The 23,522-nt window shown below is 37.5% G+C and overlaps 1 protein-coding gene across 1 annotated transcript; it reads left to right on the top strand.

Annotated features, from left to right (window-relative positions):
* The first annotated feature begins 1,089 nt into the window (after positions 1–1,089).
* Positions 1,090–2,564, top strand: LOC110886311 (chitinase CLP). The gene has a single exon (XM_022134097.2). The coding sequence runs from the start codon at positions 1,103–1,105 to the stop codon at positions 2,426–2,428; it is 1,326 nt and encodes a 441-aa protein (XP_021989789.2). The 5' UTR covers positions 1,090–1,102; the 3' UTR covers positions 2,429–2,564.
* Positions 2,565–23,522: the final 20,958 nt, after the last annotated feature.

Below are 23,522 nucleotides of genomic sequence, written 5' to 3'. Positions count from 1 at the left end.
GTTCGTATCCTTTCCCTTCCTTCGTTCTTGAGTTTGATCCACTACCACTAGATAGGCGTTGGTAATGCTCTCCCATGCACCAAGCTGGCGAAATTAAAAAAATAAGGCGATAGTTTTAAAAATGTGTTAAAAATTGATATTAGCAATTTGTCAGGTAATTAAATACCAACTTAAAATGTCCACAGGTAATAGGCTCTTGTGATAACACATTATTTAGCAGTGGGGTGAATGGATTGAAAATCTAAAAATACTTTGTAATGACACGACTATTAGCCGAGTCGATAAATTGAGAATTGAGTCTTTGACCTATAAGAAATCAAATTTATGTATTAAGCTTGTATGAATGGTATATTTTTGTAACACCGTTTATAACAAAATAAATATTATTATATTTTTTAAAAATAATGGATTCATTTACACTCGTAAGTCTAAACAAATTCTAACATATGAAGCCCGGGCACGTTATGAAGTTTTTTAAGGAGTGGATTTGGAACAGCTCACAAACGATTTGACTCATTTAAACACATACTAGCGATCAATACCTGGAATTATTTATTCAACTTATGCATGTGGTCATGTTGGAAAGCTTACACCACAAGATTGTGTCATGTTCAATTGGTGGATGACTTTTAAACTCAAGGTTCTATATATGACCCTAAAAGGTATAATAATCACACAAATAGCTGCCCTTTCAATATGTTAAACACCAAAAACTATTGTACTTTAGGGCCTTAGACACGTAAAGTGTCCCACTTAATTGACCACATCTTGCTTCGGATACACCATTCTCTGTTGCCGAAGATAACACCAAAAATCCTTACAAGTCCTTCCAAAATAAAACTAGGAAAATAATTAACAAAGTAAATAATAAGGCTTATAAAGGTTATCAATAAACTTATTTGTCAAATACTTTATGTATTTAATTTCTTTAAAATATAAACATAAAACTCGAAAAGGAAAAATATTTGCAAACAACTCTTAAGACAAATGGCTTTTCAAATTTCTATAAGAAACAAAATACCCCTTTTGACATGCCTATATAAATCTGATGGACGCTCTTTCCAAAACTACATTCCAGAAACCGAACATACAAACATACAAAATGTATTTGATTCTACAACTACTCGTTATCATTTCAGCCTTCATCTCTCTTGAACATGGGCCTATTACTGTTTATGCTAAACCATACACATCCGCTGTAGCGTCGGTTAACAAACATACCGATGGTGCTAAGCCTCTCTATAGTGTTCAGATGTTGACAACCTATATAAACACCATGGAATACTTGCCTGGAAACTTCCTTATAGACATCGATGCTCCAATCATATGGCACGACTGCATCGTGCAAGAGAACATGTACCACGGCAGTTGCCCTCCAAACACGCTTTGCACGTCTCCTGTTTCCTGTGAAGAATCTGAATGCTCAGAAGTGCGAACGTTTTACTCGTATAAGAATCCTTCTTGCCCTCCAGAAATCGACGGGTATTCATCATCAAGATGGGGATCTTGTACATGTGGGGTCAATGTGCTAAACCCTATGACTAGTTCATGTGACCAACCCCTTCTCAACTACGATGAATTCACACTGCGCACAAGTGACGGTAGAAATGTTTTTTCTAATGGTAATTATGGTACATTTCCTAAGGCGGCCTGTGCTCCTTCTTCATCAGTTGCATCATTTCCTGCAAATGTTTCCGGTGTCATGGCATTTTCTTCCTCGCTTTATGCTTTCCCAGCGTCCTCATATCCGCCTCTTAAAAGAACATTTGCTCTATGTTTTCCAAGCAAGACATCTGCCCCTGGAGTTCTATTCTTAGGAGCTGGTCCTTATTACCTTCTTCCCCAATCTAATGTTGATGTAAGGAGCTATCTTTCCTATACTCCGTTGCTAACGCGTCCAGATTCATTTGACACACATCCAGATTCTTTTGGATACTTTATCCGTGTTAATAGCATTCTAATTAAAAAGAGATCTATCAGCGTTCCAGCGAATGCCACCACCAAGCTTAGTACAATGGACCCTTACACCACTCTTAGAACAGACATTTATAATTCAGTCGTTAGGAGGTTTTCGATGGTTACAAAACGACTACGTCCTGCAAAGCCAGTCGCTCCCTTTGGTCTTTGTTTCAGCACCTCCACCAATGGTCTAAGAGTTCCTGATATCGATTTCAACCTTCCTGATGGGAAGAAGTGGACTATATCCACAGCTAACTCTATTAAGCAAATAACAAGTGAGGTGGCGTGTTTGGCATTTGTTGACGGTGGTGCAACGAGTGAACCTGCAATCGTGATCGGGACATTTCAGTTCGAGGACAACTTTCTAGTATTTGATTTAGTGAATTCGACTTTTGGGTTCAGTTCATCGTTGCTACGTAAGAAGACTTCTTGTTCAAACTTCAACTTTACTCTTACCTACAACGCTTAGAGCTATAACGAAATTTATTGCTCAAGAATGCTTTCCGAATAAAGAATTCTTGTTTACATATATGTGAATTCTAGAAATAAATAACTCTTTATTTGTATTCTCCATGATTTATTACATCTGTTCTCTGTCTGTCTAATTTGCTCGTATTAACTATATGTGGCATAACTTAGAACAACTTTTATATTCATAAATAAGTAATTTCTTAGATACATATCCCCATCTTCATTATTGGTAAATTTCTAATTTTGAGGTTATTACTAAAGTCAAACATAAAGTCAGCTATAAAAGTTCAAGGTTGGTCAATGGATACGGGTGTCACGATACCCAAGATGGGTTGGTCAAGTGATAATGATGCCTACGTCGTTACATTCCATTTAGGATTAGGAATAGGCGTAATCAGACCTGCTTTTTATGTATCTCTCGTTACTTTTGATGTCGTAATGTCATAATGAGTCAAGAGTGACTTATAATGGATTATTATATGTCATAAAGATCCAAGGAGTTTTAATGGGTCATACGCAGACTATGAATCACTTGATCAACCCATCTTGGGTTTTGTTTTATAGGTTGTTGGGTTAGAAAGCTAAGATTGAGAGTTGAACGGGATGTTGTGTGTGTTGAGATTACCCCTTAATTGGGCTTGGTTCCTATAAGGTTTAACCCAAGCCATCTCATAAGCCTAAGTGGGTTTGGCCCACAAGAATTTCAGTAATTATTCTCTATAAATAGAAGTACAATCTACCATTTATTTATATAATATCAAATTGCAACATAAACATGCATTATGAGTTGTACAATGTGCAGATTGAGAGTTCTTTTGTTTTATTGGGCTAGGTGTGAGGTGAGTACCTATTGCGTTCGTTGCAATGCACGGGTCCTAAATCGAGTTAGTTATTATTTTCAACGTTTAACGTTTATGATTGCAACATAAACATGCATTATGAGTTGTACAATGTGCAGATTTGGGAGTTCTTTTGTTTTATTGGGCTAGGTGTGAGGTGAGTACCTATTGCGTTCGTTGCAATGCGCGGGTCCTAAATCGAGTTAGTTATTATTTTCAACGTTTAACGTTTATAGCTAATTTCTTCGAATTAATACGTCGCAACGGGCGTGCGTGGTTCAACGATTTTACGTCAGTTTTTTGTTCGGTGATATTTTTTTACTTTTTTTTATTATATTTTTACGAGTTCTTCCAATGTTGGTGGTCGTTGTCAGTGGTGTGGCATTAGTGCTGCTTGTCACGATTTTTAGAACGTATTTAACCTATTAAGTTATTACTAATAATTTGTTTCGAGTTTACCACTATACCCCTTTGGTTGACATTATGCTATTTTATGACTTTTTACACTTTGTAGGAAAAATGAACTTTGTAACTAACTCCCACCCTATATTATATATAGATTACGATGAACCTGTCAAACAGGAAAAAAATAGACGCGGGTTCATCGTGACGCGCGAGTCCTATATCAACTTAGTTATTTTATTGTATGTTTTACGTTTCGTTTTAATTTCTTCGCACTAACACGCCGCAACTTTAGTGTTGTTTGTCGCTGGCAGTAGTGTGGCATTAGTGCTCGCCCTCGCTGCAACGCGGGGATCCTTAATACTAGTTCTCAGCAATTTACAATTTACAGGAGGTTACATCTCCCTTTCTTTCTAGAAATCTCTTTCTCTATTATTCCCCATAATCAATATACATACATACCCAGGGTTAGGTTCAATTATGAACAATTCCTTTGATAGTGAACTGTGTGAACTAATCCTAGCCCTTGATTTTCAATACACAAGTGTAAATCATTGGCCAGGATTTGATGATGAAAATACACTAATGTATTCTACGATTTGATGATGTAAATCAATGATTAGGATTTGTTTACACAGTTCACAAATACACTGGTGTTCACTATAGAACCCCACCCTACATACCCATATGCATATTTTTATCATTGAGATGATACTTACTTAAGTGTCATGTCCTGAGGGCTAACCCCCTCGGACCTCTAAGGAGATCTACTTGTGGTTGCAACCCATTTTGTGACCCAATTTATAACGGTGTGGTTAGGAGGTTTTTAAAGGTTACACAACAAATCCCGCCAGCAAAGGTAGTGGCACCTTTCGGCCTTTGTTTCAACACCTCCACCAATGGTACCCAGGTTAGTATAAAAGTTCCAGACATTGATTTCATGCTGCAGGATGGAAAGAAGTGGGCTATATCTACAGCTAACTCCTTTAGGCAAATAACAAAAGATGTAGCTTGTCTAGCTTTTGTTGACAGTGGTGCAACAAGTGAACCTGCGGTCGTGATTGGGACATTTCAATTTGAAGATAACTTTGTGATGTTTGATTTAGAGAATTCGACTTTTGGGTTCAGTTCTTCGTTGTTACGCAAGCAGGCTTCTTGTTCAAATTTCAACTTTACGCTTACTGACGGCCCTTGAAGATGCTTGAAAAAGGTCACACCAAAGTTCAAATGGATATATTTCTTAATAGTTTGCTTTCTCAATAATAAATCCCCTGCTCATTGTTTGCCAAGTTGAACTGGTCCATCTTATTTCCATGAATGTAAATTCAAGATATTAATGATCCTTTGTTGTATTCCTTTATTTTCTTTGAAAACCAACAAGTTATTTTTAAATACTCACCCTCCTAAAAAGTTAGGGTGGAAGGAGAGCTCAAACACTCTCTATTTTCACTATCCAATAATCTCATGTCATGTCAACTCATCCCTTCAATTCTCATTTTACACTCAATCACTAGCAATGCTCAAACACATAGAGACTGATAAACAATTAAAAAATAGTGTGATTGGTTGAAAAAAAGAGTGGCGCCCACCATTACCCCTCTCTCTCCTCTATCTCTTCTCATCTCTTTCGCTTTCTCTCTCGGTGAGTAGTCCCGCCTACTCCTCTCCCAGGGCCGGCTCAAAATATAACAAAATTGAGGCCCTTTTCGTAAAAAAATAAAAGAAAAAAAAAATTGCTCTTGATCCTATGATTCATAAACCATCTCTATGTGTACATAGTTATATATCATAAACCTCAACGTCAACAATTTTAAAGCCAAAATCACCTACATATAATATGTTTTCTTAAGAATTTAGGGCCCTCGGGAAGGGGAGGCCTAAAGCGCTTGCTTTATTTCACTCCCCCTAGAGCCGGCCCTGCCTCTCCCCGATCACCGAACAACCACCGGCAACACCTCCCCGCTCGGTAAACACCCATCCCCGCTCGGTAAACACCCCTCCCCGAAGCATTCCCCGAGACCACTCCCTCCACCCTTAATCCTTTATTTTCACCTAGGGCCCATAATTCTTAAAGACGACCCTGCTTTTGCTAGTCGAGGTTCTCATTGTTCTTAAATGCAGGCTCATAAAGTGTGTGTGTGTATAGTTAGGTTCATCCTAGCCCTTGATTACACAACAAAATAAACCTACCCACCACCATGCAAAAGCAAAACACCCCCCCCCCCACCCTGCTTAAAAGAAAAAAAGTATACCTCACAAAAAGCCCCTAAAAAAACCTAACCTCCACCCAAGCTAAATACTAAAAACTAAACCATCAAGCAAAACCCGACAATTAAATGCTAAAAAATAATTATATTTTTATTAAAAATCACTAAATTTCGTCACTAAAAAAAACTGAACAACAGCACTGATGCACATTGTGCAACGCTATTTTTTATTCAGTTTTTCTTTTTTTATAAGAAAACGCTAAAAAAGGAAAAACAGAACCGCTGCACATATGCCAGTTTTTTGTGACGAAATGTAGCGTTTTTTTTTTCTAGGGGAATTGGCCTGTAATAATCCCAACTAGTGGTCATTGACCATTGACAGTCCCCCTTTGAATATTCCCCCCACCAGTCTCACCTTTCACATATTTTTCCTACACCGGTCCCCCATTAAAAAAACTTAACGGGGTTAAGCTTTTTCCAAATTACAAATAGATTTTTTAGGGTTTTTGATCAAACAACGATACAAGTCCATTGATATAAAACTTACCTCGAAATGGTGCTTCAAATGACTTGATTTTTTTTAATTGGAAATTTAAACACTCGAACTGAAGCGTCGTTTTCATCGTTTGGAGCACCGTTTCGAGGTAAGTTTTACATAAATGGAGTCGTATCGTCGTTCTGATCATAAGCCGTAAAAAAGGTTTTTGTAATTTGGAAAACAAAAACATAACTCCGTTAAGTTTTTTTAGCGGGGGACTGTTGTGGAAAAATAGGTGAAAGGTGGGACTTGTAGGGGAAATATTTAAAGGTGGGACTGTCAATGGCCAATGACCTCTAGTTGGGATTATTACAGGGCAATTCCCCAAAACTTTTTAAACATAGAATTTTTGGTTATTGGATTTTAATAATCCTAAGTTTCACATGTTTGCCGATAATAATCCCAACTTAGAAAATTTCCTTCAACAATCCCAACTAGTAAGAATTTGGCTCCCAATGATCCTTTGTTAACTGGGTTATAACTCAGTTAGTTTTTGGTTAACGTGGCTGATGATGTGGACACACCTTTGTTATTTGTTGACTTGGCTGCTTATGTGGCACCATCACCACCTCCACCTCCTCCTCCTCCACCACCACCACCACCACCACCTCCTCCTCCACCACCACCATCTCTTCCAGCCACCGCCACCACCATCACCCACCACCATCCACCGTCTGCTACCACTAATTCACCATCGGAAAAATACTATTACCTCCAACCACCTTTATCATCTGCCATCGAAAACCTTCGTCGTCATAACCACCTCTACTCCATTATTTTTAAACTTTTCCACTGATTCCTAATGAATTCTTCAATAATCAATACATTCATAGGTTCCTTAAAACACAATTCACTCAACTAATGAACCGACCTGATCAATCGTGAACCCACTGGATTAGAAGCAATTCCATCATGTTCTTTGTAATACACATAACCAACTGTCAAAATAAAGCTTTTATCAGTAAAAAAACCTGGTGAGTTCCTATAAATTTTAAAGTTACATGAAGAAACATTAGATTCATGATATCCACAATATATTATAGAATAGCAAGAACCCAGTTGAGCTGAAGCAAAACCCATGTGAATCGCGTTAACAGTATCCATGGGTTGGTTCGAGTTTACCACTATACCCCTTTGGTTGACATTATGCTATTTTATGACTTTTTACACTTTGTAGGAAAAATGAACTTTGTAACTAACTCCCACCCTATATTATATATAGATTACGATGAACCTGTCAAACAGGAAAAAAATAGACGCGGGTTCATCGTGACGCGCGAGTCCTATATCAACTTAGTTATTTTATTGTATGTTTTACGTTTCGTTTTAATTTCTTCGCACTAACACGCCGCAACTTTAGTGTTGTTTGTCGCTGGCAGTAGTGTGGCATTAGTGCTCGCCCTCGCTGCAACGCGGGGATCCTTAATACTAGTTCTCAGCAATTTACAATTTACAGGAGGTTACATCTCCCTTTCTTTCTAGAAATCTCTTTCTCTATTATTCCCCATAATCAATATACATACATACCCAGGGTTAGGTTCAATTATGAACAATTCCTTTGATAGTGAACTGTGTGAACTAATCCTAGCCCTTGATTTTCAATACACAAGTGTAAATCATTGGCCAGGATTTGATGATGAAAATACACTAATGTATTCTACGATTTGATGATGTAAATCAATGATTAGGATTTGTTTACACAGTTCACAAATACACTGGTGTTCACTATAGAACCCCACCCTACATACCCATATGCATATTTTTATCATTGAGATGATACTTACTTAAGTGTCATGTCCTGAGGGCTAACCCCCTCGGACCTCTAAGGAGATCTACTTGTGGTTGCAACCCATTTTGTGACCCAATTTATAACGGTGTGGTTAGGAGGTTTTTAAAGGTTACACAACAAATCCCGCCAGCAAAGGTAGTGGCACCTTTCGGCCTTTGTTTCAACACCTCCACCAATGGTACCCAGGTTAGTATAAAAGTTCCAGACATTGATTTCATGCTGCAGGATGGAAAGAAGTGGGCTATATCTACAGCTAACTCCTTTAGGCAAATAACAAAAGATGTAGCTTGTCTAGCTTTTGTTGACAGTGGTGCAACAAGTGAACCTGCGGTCGTGATTGGGACATTTCAATTTGAAGATAACTTTGTGATGTTTGATTTAGAGAATTCGACTTTTGGGTTCAGTTCTTCGTTGTTACGCAAGCAGGCTTCTTGTTCAAATTTCAACTTTACGCTTACTGACGGCCCTTGAAGATGCTTGAAAAAGGTCACACCAAAGTTCAAATGGATATATTTCTTAATAGTTTGCTTTCTCAATAATAAATCCCCTGCTCATTGTTTGCCAAGTTGAACTGGTCCATCTTATTTCCATGAATGTAAATTCAAGATATTAATGATCCTTTGTTGTATTCCTTTATTTTCTTTGAAAACCAACAAGTTATTTTTAAATACTCACCCTCCTAAAAAGTTAGGGTGGAAGGAGAGCTCAAACACTCTCTATTTTCACTATCCAATAATCTCATGTCATGTCAACTCATCCCTTCAATTCTCATTTTACACTCAATCACTAGCAATGCTCAAACACATAGAGACTGATAAACAATTAAAAAATAGTGTGATTGGTTGAAAAAAAGAGTGGCGCCCACCATTACCCCTCTCTCTCCTCTATCTCTTCTCATCTCTTTCGCTTTCTCTCTCGGTGAGTAGTCCCGCCTACTCCTCTCCCAGGGCCGGCTCAAAATATAACAAAATTGAGGCCCTTTTCGTAAAAAAATAAAAGAAAAAAAAAATTGCTCTTGATCCTATGATTCATAAACCATCTCTATGTGTACATAGTTATATATCATAAACCTCAACGTCAACAATTTTAAAGCCAAAATCACCTACATATAATATGTTTTCTTAAGAATTTAGGGCCCTCGGGAAGGGGAGGCCTAAAGCGCTTGCTTTATTTCACTCCCCCTAGAGCCGGCCCTGCCTCTCCCCGATCACCGAACAACCACCGGCAACACCTCCCCGCTCGGTAAACACCCATCCCCGCTCGGTAAACACCCCTCCCCGAAGCATTCCCCGAGACCACTCCCTCCACCCTTAATCCTTTATTTTCACCTAGGGCCCATAATTCTTAAAGACGACCCTGCTTTTGCTAGTCGAGGTTCTCATTGTTCTTAAATGCAGGCTCATAAAGTGTGTGTGTGTATAGTTAGGTTCATCCTAGCCCTTGATTACACAACAAAATAAACCTACCCACCACCATGCAAAAGCAAAACACCCCCCCCCCCCACCCTGCTTAAAAGAAAAAAAGTATACCTCACAAAAAGCCCCTAAAAAAACCTAACCTCCACCCAAGCTAAATACTAAAAACTAAACCATCAAGCAAAACCCGACAATTAAATGCTAAAAAATAATTATATTTTTATTAAAAATCACTAAATTTCGTCACTAAAAAAAACTGAACAACAGCACTGATGCACATTGTGCAACGCTATTTTTTATTCAGTTTTTCTTTTTTTATAAGAAAACACTAAAAAAGGAAAAACAGAACCGCTGCACATATGCCAGTTTTTTGTGACGAAATGTAGCGTTTTTTTTTTCTAGGGGAATTGGCCTGTAATAATCCCAACTAGTGGTCATTGACCATTGACAGTCCCCCTTTGAATATTCCCCCCACCAGTCTCACCTTTCACATATTTTTCCTACACCGGTCCCCCATTAAAAAAAACTTAACGGGGTTAAGCTTTTTCCAAATTACAAATAGATTTTTTAGGGTTTTTGATCAAACAACGATACAAGTCCATTGATATAAAACTTACCTCGAAATGGTGCTTCAAATGACTTGATTTTTTTTAATTGGAAATTTAAACACTCGAACTGAAGCGTCGTTTTCATCGTTTGGAGCACCGTTTCGAGGTAAGTTTTACATAAATGGAGTCGTATCGTCGTTCTGATCATAAGCCGTAAAAAAGGTTTTTGTAATTTGGAAAACAAAAACATAACTCCGTTAAGTTTTTTTAGCGGGGGACTGTTGTGGAAAAATAGGTGAAAGGTGGGACTTGTAGGGGAAATATTTAAAGGTGGGACTGTCAATGGCCAATGACCTCTAGTTGGGATTATTACAGGGCAATTCCCCAAAACTTTTTAAACATAGAATTTTTGGTTATTGGATTTTAATAATCCTAAGTTTCACATGTTTGCCGATAATAATCCCAACTTAGAAAATTTCCTTCAACAATCCCAACTAGTAAGAATTTGGCTCCCAATGATCCTTTGTTAACTGGGTTATAACTCAGTTAGTTTTTGGTTAACGTGGCTGATGATGTGGACACACCTTTGTTATTTGTTGACTTGGCTGCTTATGTGGCACCATCACCACCTCCACCTCCTCCTCCTCCACCACCACCACCACCACCACCTCCTCCTCCACCACCACCATCTCTTCCAGCCACCGCCACCACCATCACCCACCACCATCCACCGTCTGCTACCACTAATTCACCATCGGAAAAATACTATTACCTCCAACCACCTTTATCATCTGCCATCGAAAACCTTCGTCGTCATAACCACCTCTACTCCATTATTTTTAAACTTTTCCACTGATTCCTAATGAATTCTTCAATAATCAATACATTCATAGGTTCCTTAAAACACAATTCACTCAACTAATGAACCGACCTGATCAATCGTGAACCCACTGGATTAGAAGCAATTCCATCATGTTCTTTGTAATACACATAACCAACTGTCAAAATAAAGCTTTTATCAGTAAAAAAACCTGGTGAGTTCCTATAAATTTTAAAGTTACATGAAGAAACATTAGATTCATGATATCCACAATATATTATAGAATAGCAAGAACCCAGTTGAGCTGAAGCAAAACCCATGTGAATCGCGTTAACAGTATCCATGGGTTGGTTCACAGTCATTCGAGTCAATTCATTTGTTAAGTGAATCGGGTTTTAAAGAATCCATGGGTGGATTGAAGAATTCATCAATAGAAATTAGTAGTAAACTTTAAAGATGATGGAGTGGAGGTGGTGATAGTGACAGAGGTTTCCGGTGGCAGATGATGGAGGTGGTCGAAGGTGATAGTGTTTTTCTGGTGGTGGTAGACGGTGGTTGTTGGTGGCTTTGGAGGTGGTTGGAGGTGATGGTGGTGGCTGGAGGAGGGGGTGGAGGTGGTGGTGGTGGAGGAGGAGGAGGAGGAGGAGGAGGAGGTGGAGGTGGTTGCAGTGGAGGAGGAGGTGGAGGTGGTGATGGTGCCACATAAGTAGCGAAGTCGACAAATAACAAAGTTGTGTCCACATCATCAGCTACGTCAGCAAAAAACAGTTAGCAAAGGATCGATGGGAGCCAAATTCTTACAAGTTGGGATTGTTGGGGGGAATTTTTTAAGTTGGGATTATTATTGGCCAGCATGTGAAACTTAGGATTATTAAAATCCAATAACCCGTTAAAATAAGCCACCTTCATTCTCGAGTGTACTTGAGTATTACGTTAAGTATTTTTGTTATAACTTACACAAACCTTAAAATTATGGATATACGGTTCGTTGCTTCATGAACACTCTTGCTCTCGATTTTTGACCGTTGAAATAGTCAAGTTGACTATTTCTTTGAGTACATGTCGAGATTAATCATGAGCACAGACAACGACCTCATAAAAATGTTTTACTTGAGATATTTAGACAATGTGTAATGGTAACACCACATAACCCTCTTTGGTGGGTTATATGACAAATGGAAAGAGAGGGGTTATGGGGGTGTTATATCACTAAGGTGTGTAGTGGTAACACCACATAACACCATATACAATCATTAGTTTAAGTTCCCGTGTGTTACACAGGTTGTATGAAAAAAATACTTCTTATAATTGAAATTACATTTAATGATCTTGAAGGACGAAGGCCATGGGCCATGCAATATCACGTGTCCACAGTCCACATAAGAGATGCGTCTGCCAAGTTAGTTTTTGACGAAAACGTCCTTACGGAACTGTATGATAAAAACATACATTTCCGGCTTCGGTATGATCTTGTAGAATATCTAACATACCTTAAGAAATTAAGACTCGGAATAGTTTATTTATGTTTTTATTTTTTATATATTTAACAAACGACATATGTTAACTTGTTAAGTAAACCAAAACAATAATATATTTACATAAAAACAAAATAATATAGTTATGTCAAATTATTATTTTTTAAATCAAGAAAGAACTTTTTTTAGTTAAAGTTAATGATAACCTTAATTTACCTTAAATAACAAAACTATCTACAAATATACATTTTTACTACATAAACAAAATTCACTCGCAACTTTAGAAAATAATAAATGTAGCCAAAATTAATGGAATTTGAAATCTTAATGTTAACAATATTTTTAGAATGAAATTAACAAACGTTGACCACAATTATTTGAATGTTAATAATCATGTAATTGGATTTAAGGTTTAAAAGAAAAAAGATTGAAAGGAAACCGATTAGTAATTTAGAAAACTCGAATTTGATTGAGAGAATAGATAATAAAGGATTGAATAGCAGGGGAGAGAAAAAGTGTTGAACACCTTTGTTTTCTTTACCGCTCAAATTCAGTCAACGCCTCCCAATACATTGTCACATGGCAGTTAGACCTTAAGAGAAAGTCATGTGGCCTAAGATGGTTTTAATTTATTATAATTTATAGATTACTCAATTATTAATTTTTTAATTATTTTTCAATTAATCTCTAAATTTATAAATTTTAAAAACAATTAACATTTCATTAAATTAAAAAACATTACAATAATAAAAAAATATTACAATAGAGCTAAAAAACTAGGGTAAATTACACTAACCCAAACCCGAACGCTAACGAAACCCGAACCCAAACTAGGGTAAATTACACTAACCCAAACCTGAACGCTAACGAAACCCGAACTCAAACCAGAACCAAAACCCAAACGTTTTCTCGGTACCCAACTACCATCCTACGATGGATCGGGTCGTTTTCCCACAGGTACGTGCATGTGAGGTAAAATGAAAGAAAAGATCGTGAAAAATGAAATTCTTAGGATTTTTAGTTTTTACCAATTAATTTAGTATTTTTTTACCAAGGACTTCCATCCTCTCACATTGAGTAGCCTTATTCACCTTCAATAATTCATTATATTTAACTGATATTTGTTTTCCCCTCAAAATCGATATACATGTTTCACAAATTATTTATAGATGGAAGAAATGAAACATAGAATTATTGTAAGAAACATGATCAGAAATCAAATAGAAAGAAAAAAATTAAGAAGAATAATAGATAATTACCCCCAAAAACTTTAAAAAATATTAAAAAGAAATAATATATTGAATTGATTAACCACCCCCCCCCCCCCGACCAAATCAATACCATTTCTAAAGAATGACATTTAGTCTTTTCATTTAAAAAAATATATAATTGAAAAGCTCTAGACATATTTTATTCAATTGTAAGAATGACATTTAGCTTTTTCATTGAAAAAATTTATAATTCAAAGCACTAGTCATTGTTTTATTCAATTGTTTAATATAGATCTTTGATTATCGTCTCATATTCTAATTTATTATAGTATGGATAACTAAAAGTTCCTTAGAAACCTTTGATATTTAACTAAAACAACATAATATTTATATAATATCAATTTGAAACACATGTTCGCATCAAGGATTGTATTATATGTAGGGGTGTTCATCGAATCGAATATCGAATTTTCGAATTATTCGAATCGAATTGTTCGAATAATTTTTATTTTTCCTTGAATTCGTATTCGATTCGAATTCGATTAAAAACTACCGAATTCGATTCGAATTCGTATTCGAATAAAAAACCCAATTCGTATTCGATTCGTATTCGATTAAATAATTCGAATCGAATTCGAGTAAATTCGATTTAATTCAGATTGTTTAAAAACATGTAAAAAACTTTAAAAATGAAAAATGAATTTTAAAGCAGCCATAAAACACAATATCACATTAAAAATTCCAAATAAAGTACCATAAGTCTAAAATTCAAAATGAGAAGTCGGGAGTAACCACTCCACATTACAAGTTAATATGTTTACGCTTTGAAATCTATTGATAGATTTGTTACTTAGGTTTTAGTTATGGGTCACGTAGTGGGTTTGGTAATGGGTAATTTTAATACTTGGAAAAAAAATTTGAAAAAAATTTATAGTATATGCTAATAAAAGTTATATATATATTATATATAAAAAATGATTAATAAAAATGTATAATTTTTATTCGAATTTCGAATCGAATCGAATTTGAAATTATAAATTCGTTTTCGATTCGTATTCGATTTACTTGACTCGAATTGACGAATTCGAATTCTTATAATGGAAACGAATTCTTATAATTGAATCAAATTTAAACGAATTTCGAATTTTTCGAATTCGAAACGAATTCTGCACACCCCTAATTATATGTTTCATGGGTTGTACTTAACATATGTTGACATCAAGGGTTGTACCATAAGTTTCATGAGTTGTACTTATATTTTTGTTCTTTTATCTTTAAAATGTAAAACATATAAAGTGATTGGTTAGAATCACTTTTAACCCATACAAATTTTTTGTATTATGTTTTGGTCAAATTTAATTTTGCGAGTTAACATACTACAACGTGCGTGTATGATTCAATGTTTTTACGCGTAGTTTTCCTATACAACAAGCCGTCACAGCGCGCGGTTCTAGAACAACTTAGTTATTGTTTCCTATGTTTTACATTTAGAGTGATTGGTTCAACATTGTTTCATCGTCTACTTTTCGTTTGGTTTTATATTTCATTTTTTATTTCTTTTTTTACACGAACCTTTTTGGTGTTGATGGTCGTTCACGGTGATATAATATTGGAGCTACTTAGCACGGTTTTACGCCTCCACCACAACATGGGGGTATATAATTTGCAACATATTTATGCATTATGATTTGTCACATAATTCTTAGTGGGTTGTATCCACTAAAGAAAAAATTGTATTTTATTTAAGTACTATAAATAATTTTGTGAGTTAACACGGCGCAACGTGCGTGTGTGGTTAATCGATTTTACGTCGTTTATTTTTTCCGTTTGACAGGTTAATCGTAACGCTCGGATCCTAGATCGACTTAGTTATTTTTTTATATGTTTTACGTTTCGTTTTAACTTATTCGTATTAACACGCTGCAACTTCATTGTTGGTGATCGCTGATAGTAATGTAACATTGGCGTTCGACCCCGCCGCAACGCGGGGGTCGTTAATACTAGTTTTATTTGAATTAACAACATACCTTAGAACAAACAAACATAGAAGACACGTGACAATTAAAAAATAAACACCCCAACAAAGCTAGCTGAAAACATACGGCAATAAGGTGACTGTCTTTTTGTCACAACCAAAAGAGTCACAATAAGCTTGGTATGTTAATACAAACACAGTTACAATACTAACCATGAACGCTACAATCTTCCATGAAGATTCAACAAAACTTCCAATAGCCTTCAAAACCACTAGCAACCAACGTGCTAGCTTCTTCAATAGCAAGTATATCTTCATCCATATTCCACTTTCATAAACCTCGTTAATTTCATCGATCACTTCCCGCAACTTGGATTTCTCTTCAGTTTTCACGACCGGTATAGATTGGCTCATAGCTGTGAAGAGTTTAACAACTTCATCGGCACGCATGTCACCGGTGATAACTTTCTGACTTTTGAGGTAATTGACATCACCCTTGTTCATGATAAGCCCACACATCAAACCCATGTATTCATTAAGTGGGAAACTATCCGAGTTGGCAGTTAATGTTTCATAAGCAACCAAGTTTCTTAAAATGACATCAGAGTCGTTGTTCAAAGTGATTATTGTTGGATTATTCGGGTTTGTTTACGGGTCACGGGTCGGTGCGTTATCGGGTCACGGTTAAAATGGTTAATTGTTTACGGGTGACGCGAGTCGCGGGTCACATGTTGCAACTCGGGTAAGCTGGTTGCAGATCAGTAGTTGAAGATACGGTGTAGATTGACCGAATTATGTGTGTGACCGAGTAAATTGGGGAGGTCATGGTGCACGTTTGACAATTTCTTGGGATCTGCATGTTGGAGATAGAATATACCATCTAGTTGTTCGGTTCTTTAGGTTAAATTAGTTTTTTTATTGTTGTTTTCTTTATTCGCACGTGCATTGTAATATGGCTATATATATAGCTCAATTGTTTAATGAAAGAGGTACCTTTTTCCTTTTATCAAATACCTCTGCAACTTTACATACGTACGTGAGTTAAGAGTGTGTGTTTTGTGTGAGGTTTAAGGGCCTGAACCAACATTTGGTATCAGAGCCTAGGGCTCGAGAAGATCGGAGGAAGCCTCCGCCGCCGGCGGGTGTGTCGGTCGGTGGAGGGCAGGCGTAAACGAAGCGTTCGGGACGGAAGGGTGCTGTTTCTAGTCTGTTTAGCAGCCGTAATCGGAGGCGTTATGGTGTTTCGGTCGGCCGTTGTTGTGGTAGACGTACCGGTAAAGACGACGGGGGTGACCGGTGATAAACACTTGTTTTCCGGGCTGTTAATAGTGATAAAAGGGGGGTTCAAGGCTGTTCGGTTGTTAGTTGCGGGTTTGCGCGGCTGGTATACAACCGGTGATAACAGTAGATGGTGAGAATGGTAGCCTTGATCGGCTTGTTCGTGATAAGAGGAGACCGGCGTGGTGCGTGAAAAACGGGCAGAATGGATCCGTCAAAGCAGGTGGCTTTGGATTCGTCTCGTTTGGCAAGGTGAGAAAACGGTAGAAGCGGGTGGCTTGTTTTCTTTGTCGGTGGAGAGCCTCTTGAACAAAGGCGGTCGTAAAAAGGAAGATATTGGAGAAGAACACGGTGGTGACATTATGGCGTTGGAGTTCAATCGGGTGGCTTTGGATGTGACCGGGGAGAGGTCGTTGATCCGTGAAAAAGTCGTGATGTTAGTGAACGTTTCCAGCGTGATGCCATGTGACATGTTATGGTCTTGGTGTTTTTTATTCGGGTTGAACCGAGACATTGGACGTGATCGAGGTGAAGATCGGGTGTCCGTTAGATGTCATAGTGGTTCGAAACCGAGGTGATTCGGTGCTGCGGTGAAGGCGTAAACAAACACCGATTAAGGGGGTGATTGTTGGATTATTCGGGTTTGTTTACGGGTCACGGGTCGGTGCGTTATCGGGTCACGGTTAAAATGGTTAATTGTTTACGGGTGACGCGAGTCGCGGGTCACATGTTGCAACTCGGGTAAGCTGGTTGCAGATCAGTAGTTGAAGATACGGTGTAGATTGACCGAATTATGTGTGTGACCGAGTAAATTGGGGAGGTCATGGTGCACGTTTGACAATTTCTTGGGATCTGCATGTTGGAGATAGAATATACCATCTAGTTGTTCGGTTCTTTAGGTTAAATTAGTTTTTTTATTGTTGTTTTCTTTATTCGCACGTGCATTGTAATATGGCTATATATATAGCTCAATTGTTTAATGAAAGAGGTACCTTTTTCCTTTTATCAAATACCTCTGCAACTTTACATACGTACGTGAGTTAAGAGTGTGTGTTTTGTGTGAGGTTTAAGGGCCTGAACCAACAATTATTGGCAGGTAAATATCTTTCCCGATTCTGTGTATATTTTGAATACCTTGGTCTTCTTTTAGGCTGTGAAATTGGAATCCAGATTCATCATGAAGTTTGGAAGCCGAAGGGATGAGAGCTTTACTTTGGGAGAAAGTTTCTAACATGGAAACAGTTTGTTCATATGCTTGAACAATCTCCTTGTACGGAATCCTCGTTGCGAAAGTATAAGGGTATACGGGGCGCAATCGGGGAGGGAAGCGGTGAACCATTTCCCCGATCGGGAACACCGCCGCCATCCCCGCGGGGTCCCGAATCGGGGGTGAAGATGGGTGTGGGGTTACCGAAGGAGAGAGGGGAAAGGTGGTGGGGCCAGCTTTGTTTCAACCAATCAATGATTTCCTTTTTTTTTTTTTTTTTTTTTAAAAAAAAAACCCAATTCACCTAATAGGGGAGTGGCGCCATCAAATGGGGGTGTTAGGGGAGTTTAAGAGGGGAGTTGACGTGGCACACGGGGATTGGTTTGGCGTAAGAGAGTGCACTCACCTATTAGGTGTGCACCCCCTTCACCCTAAACTTCATAAACTTCCTCTGTCCACGAACTATTCTGGATAGGATACTTTTTGAATTCATCATCATCATCATCCTGTGTTTGAGGTTCATCAGGGAGTTTTTGTTCAGGGACATTGTTTACAATTGAATAGTACATATAGTGGAGAAGATGATCTACACTAGAAGGAGCTTGTGACTTTGAACACAACTCAAGTGGTGAATGGAACTCACAAAACACTCTAAACACTGAAGGCGAAAGATTAACATTAACCGAGTTGGATGAACTACCTAATGAGGCTTGCAAAGTCTCTTCGATCTCCTTCAACACCATAAACGGGATTTGGTTCTCTACCATCAATACATCTTGTGCCACCAACCTTTTTTTCGGACCAACTTCAAATTCTGGTGGAGGGACAATAAGATCTTTTAAAGCATTTTCCCATTCAATTTGATTGTCCATAGTCACTACAAATTCTTTCTGGAGTAGAAGTGGATGTAACTCCATCACGCCTGTGTCTTGATACATTGCATAGGCATATTCAGCATCTTGCTCTGAAAGACGTACATAATCATCGTGTGATTGTTTAGTTTCATATGCTTTGGTCTTCAAATAATCTAGATAGTCGTATGTTGGACCGTTATAAGTATGTAACAGAATAAGCAAGAAGACACCATCAATTGCAAAAACTCTAGCCAAAGTGTCATCATCATCTTTTAGGAACATGTCATAACATGAACGGACCATGGGGACCAATTTTCGAACTTTATCAAGGATATGGAGTTTATAATCCTTAATATTGTAAGTCTTTATGGCCCTCTGGATGACAGCAAGTTTTTTCTGCTCCATCATGTCGTACTGTCTTGGCAGAAAGTGATGAATCGGACCTATCCCGACCTGCTGTGGTTCATACGCCTCAGGTTTTTTTGAGGTTATGGTTTCGGGTACTTGAAACAAGGAAATAGAAGGGGTGGTTTCAATGTCAATTTCGAGCTGATGATTCAAGATTTTGTCGATTTCGACAACCCATTTATGCTCTTCAGATGGATCTATGGAGGCCATATTGTTGTTATGAAGATGGTGAAGCTGGAGTTAGTGTTACTTTGGATGCACAAACTATGCAAATGTGACTTAATTATGTACACTTTGTGCTACTTGTGATATAAAAACTAGGTGTGAACTTTGTGCTACTTGTAATATAAAAAGAACTATTGTTCTTTAGATAAACTATTAATTATCCCCGTTGATCATGCGTTGCTTCTATAACCAAAAATTAAATAAGCCGTGTGCGGGCCTAGATGCAATCTAAAGACAAAATTTACACATCAGACAATGTAAAGTTATCTGGATGTATATCGCAAGTTGCTCTTTTTTTATGTTCTTAAACTAAATCGATGATTCCTAAGACCCAATCTACACCATTTTAAATAAGGACTTTTGGCTTTTTTTTCACAAGATGTTATTTAGTTTTCAAAGACTAGACATATTTTATTGAATGGTTTAATATATATATATATATATATATATATATATATATATATATATATATATATATATATATATATATATATATATTTGATTATTGTCACATGGTCTAACTTATTATAGTAATCACAGCTAGGGGTGTTCATGAGCGGATCCTATCCGATCCGATCGAGGGTCTGCTCATGCTCGGATTGAATTACAAACGATCCGATCCGAGCAGATCAAATTTGCAAAACCGAGCGCAAAAGTGATGCTCGTGCTCGGATTGAATTTGAATCGATCGGCTCGGTTTCGCTCGGTTTTTATCAAATCCTAAAAAAATCGAGCGGATCGTTTTCGATCGGTTTCGCTCGATTGATGATAAGGCTTCATTCAACAAAAACAAATTCTAACTTAATTAAAACATGTTCAACACTTTACTAACAAAAGCAATACATAACTCAAATTCTAAAAATGTTCTAAAATTAAGACCTGTGGAACTGGCAGTGGGCAGGGAGTCCGACGAATGAAGACTAGAGCGACGATTGTTATTATATGTAGCAGATTGAAGACAGGAACGGCGATCTGTTGCAGCGACTCACTTGTTTGATGATTGTCCGACGATGTGTGTGATTGTTCGACGATGTGTGTGAGTGTGAGAGTGGACCAGAGAGTGACTGAGTAAGAGCGACGAATATTTTTTTAGGGTTAGATAAGATTTTCATATTAAATATAGATTTAGGTTAGATTTTCATATTAAATATTAAGATGGGCTGAATATTATTTGGGCTTTTAATTTGCTTTGGGCTATTATATTTTTTTGGGTTTTTAATCTATAAAATCTACAATATATATATATATATATATATATATATATATATATATATATTTAATTATTAATAAAAATAATTCGAGCGAAACTGAGCGATCGACGAGCGAGCGGAGCTTTGCTCATGCTCGGATTGAATTTGAGTCGAACCGATCCGATCGGCTCATTTACAAACTGAGCGGGAATCGAACGAGCATTTTTCGAGCATTTTTCGAGCGATCGTCGAGCAGTTTGGACAGCCCTAATCACAGCTAACCATTTTAATATATTTCATTAAAACAATAAAATAGTTGAATGACAAAATGGCATAGAATAAAGCAACTTAGAACTTGGAATACACACGAAGATCGAAAAGAAACACAACTTACGGGCAAAACATGAACCTAAAGCCAATGTGGTGGTGGTGGTGGTGGTGGTGGTGGTGGTGGTGGTGGTGGTGGTGGTGGTGGTGGTGGTGGTGGTGGTGGTGGTGGTGGTGGTGGTGGTGGTGGTGGTGGTGGTGGTGGCCGGCCCTAAGAATTCGTGTACCATGTTCGAGCTCGAAAAAATATGCCCTTAGACCTTAACGAAATTGGGTATTTGGCTCACTAAAGGTCTAAACCTAATGCCAAAGAGGTTAATAACTAATCTAAACCATAAAAATCGTTTTGTAAGAGGGCCTGTGTTTGTGTTTGTATGGATGTACCCGATTAAAATAATATTTTACATATACATATCGGGTTTCTTTTAATAAAAAACGTGGCCCTCGAAATATCGGGCCCTGGCCGGTGGTCCTCCCCGCCCACCCCCAAGGCCGGCCATGGTGGTGGTGGTGGAGTGGTAAGGGAGAGACTTGGTATTCTGAGGGACACAGGTTCGATTCATGTCCTCCCCATTATTTTCTGCGACACCTGGTGATGATGAGACTAGGCAAATAGTTGGAGATCGCTAGTTGGATTCTTGAACTGAGCGGGTTTTACCTCACCACATTGTCGTGCCTTCGGACAAGTGTTCACAGGCTTCGGCCCTAGGTGAGGGTTTTCCACGGTTCGAAGGCGACTGTATCCCGATGTGCTGAATTTCGCCAATAGACCATTTGGTGGATTCATTGGCCATTAAAAAAAACATGAACCTAAACTTCACCAAGTTATGTCAAACTAATTTTTAAAGAAGTATATTTATATATATAGGGTCAGAACTTTGAGAAAACGGTGAAAAGTGTGAGAACAGTGAGAACGCTTATGGATCGTCAGATCAAAACAATCTATGGACTAGATTGGCGGGGTGGCGTTTTCGTAAATAACATCAAATTTATTACGTGGATGCGCTTCATTAAGGGTAAAAAGGTCTTTTACTGCTCAAATTCAAAACACCAAACTAAAATGAGCAACACGCCATTCAAAACGAATAAAACACCATTAATACAAAAAGGCCAAAGCTTAATGATAAAACGCGTTGCAAACTTAGTAGGTAGAAGAAACAAACAGTAACTGAAAGTCAATTATTAATATTTATTAGAAGAAAATTCCCTCCTAAACTATGCGCCAAAAATATCATTATATAAACGATGTTAACATTGATTCCATAATCACTTCCATTAATCATACTAAAAACGTCATCTTCAACCAAAACGCCAAGTTTAACCAACACGCAAGTTTAACCAAAACGCCAAAATGGCAACAATTGTTTCATAGAGATACAGCCTCAGAATCAGAAGATTCGTAATACGTTTTGACAACAGAAGAAGAGTGTTTGTTAAAATAATCAAAGCCATTTTGAAAATGGAAGAAGATGTACAGAGGGGTATAACGTCGCTTGGCATCCCTCTAGATAACGAATGTGATGAAACACATAAGGTTATGAGAAGATTAACCAGAAAATTTGGACCAAGCAAAGCAAATGCAAAAATGGACCCAGTCATCACATCATGGCGTTTTGATAAAGATAAAAACATGGTCAATTTTTATATGTGACAATGGAGCGCAGGAAGACTACATGCTTGAAAACATCATGACCAAGCAAGGGGTTGGATTCCTGGAGGAGTTACACAATGCCACATGTTTGAAAATGAGGTAAGAAGGGAGGGGGATTGAAAATGAGCTTCTAAAACAAGCTTGGGGATTAATATGGAAGGGTTGTGTCACGTTTGGGTGAATTTACCATTTTGCCCTTTAAGTTATTAATTAAATAAAGGATAATAATTGGAAAATATAACAAGTGACGTTATTGAACGCAATCGACAACCACATGGACTTGATTGTTCCGTTTTTTTAATGAGGGTTGTTCCTGCGTTTTGGTGTAAACCTCAAAGACGTAAATTGACATTTACTCTAGATATTATTAAAAATACACCTAAAAAAATAAAAAAAATTTCCCTAAATTTTAAATAACTGTAGTTGTGAAAAAGAAGTGAATATACTATTTAAAATAAATAGATAATTATTACATTTAGAAAAAATACAACCACATTAAGACCATCCGTACTCATTTAAAATTGGGCGTTTTTTTGGTTGAAAACGTCGGAGCACGCCCCGGAAGCCGGCCCTGGGGCGTTTTTATTGCAAAAATCGTTTGGAGCGTACTTTATTCCACGCCGGATCGAGAGTTGAAGTGCCCAATCACCTGTTTCCATGCCTTTTTATCCAATAACATTTTTATGGTTTTTTTTTTTAATTTAATTCTATTACACCACAATGCCCACATCTC

The sequence above is a fragment of the Helianthus annuus genome, chromosome 10, assembly GCF_002127325.2.
Source record: "Helianthus annuus cultivar XRQ/B chromosome 10, HanXRQr2.0-SUNRISE, whole genome shotgun sequence".
Lineage (NCBI taxonomy): Eukaryota > Viridiplantae > Streptophyta > Magnoliopsida > Asterales > Asteraceae > Helianthus > Helianthus annuus.
The sequence above is the reverse complement of the archived record's forward strand: the minus strand, read 5'-3'. Positions and strand labels throughout refer to the sequence as shown.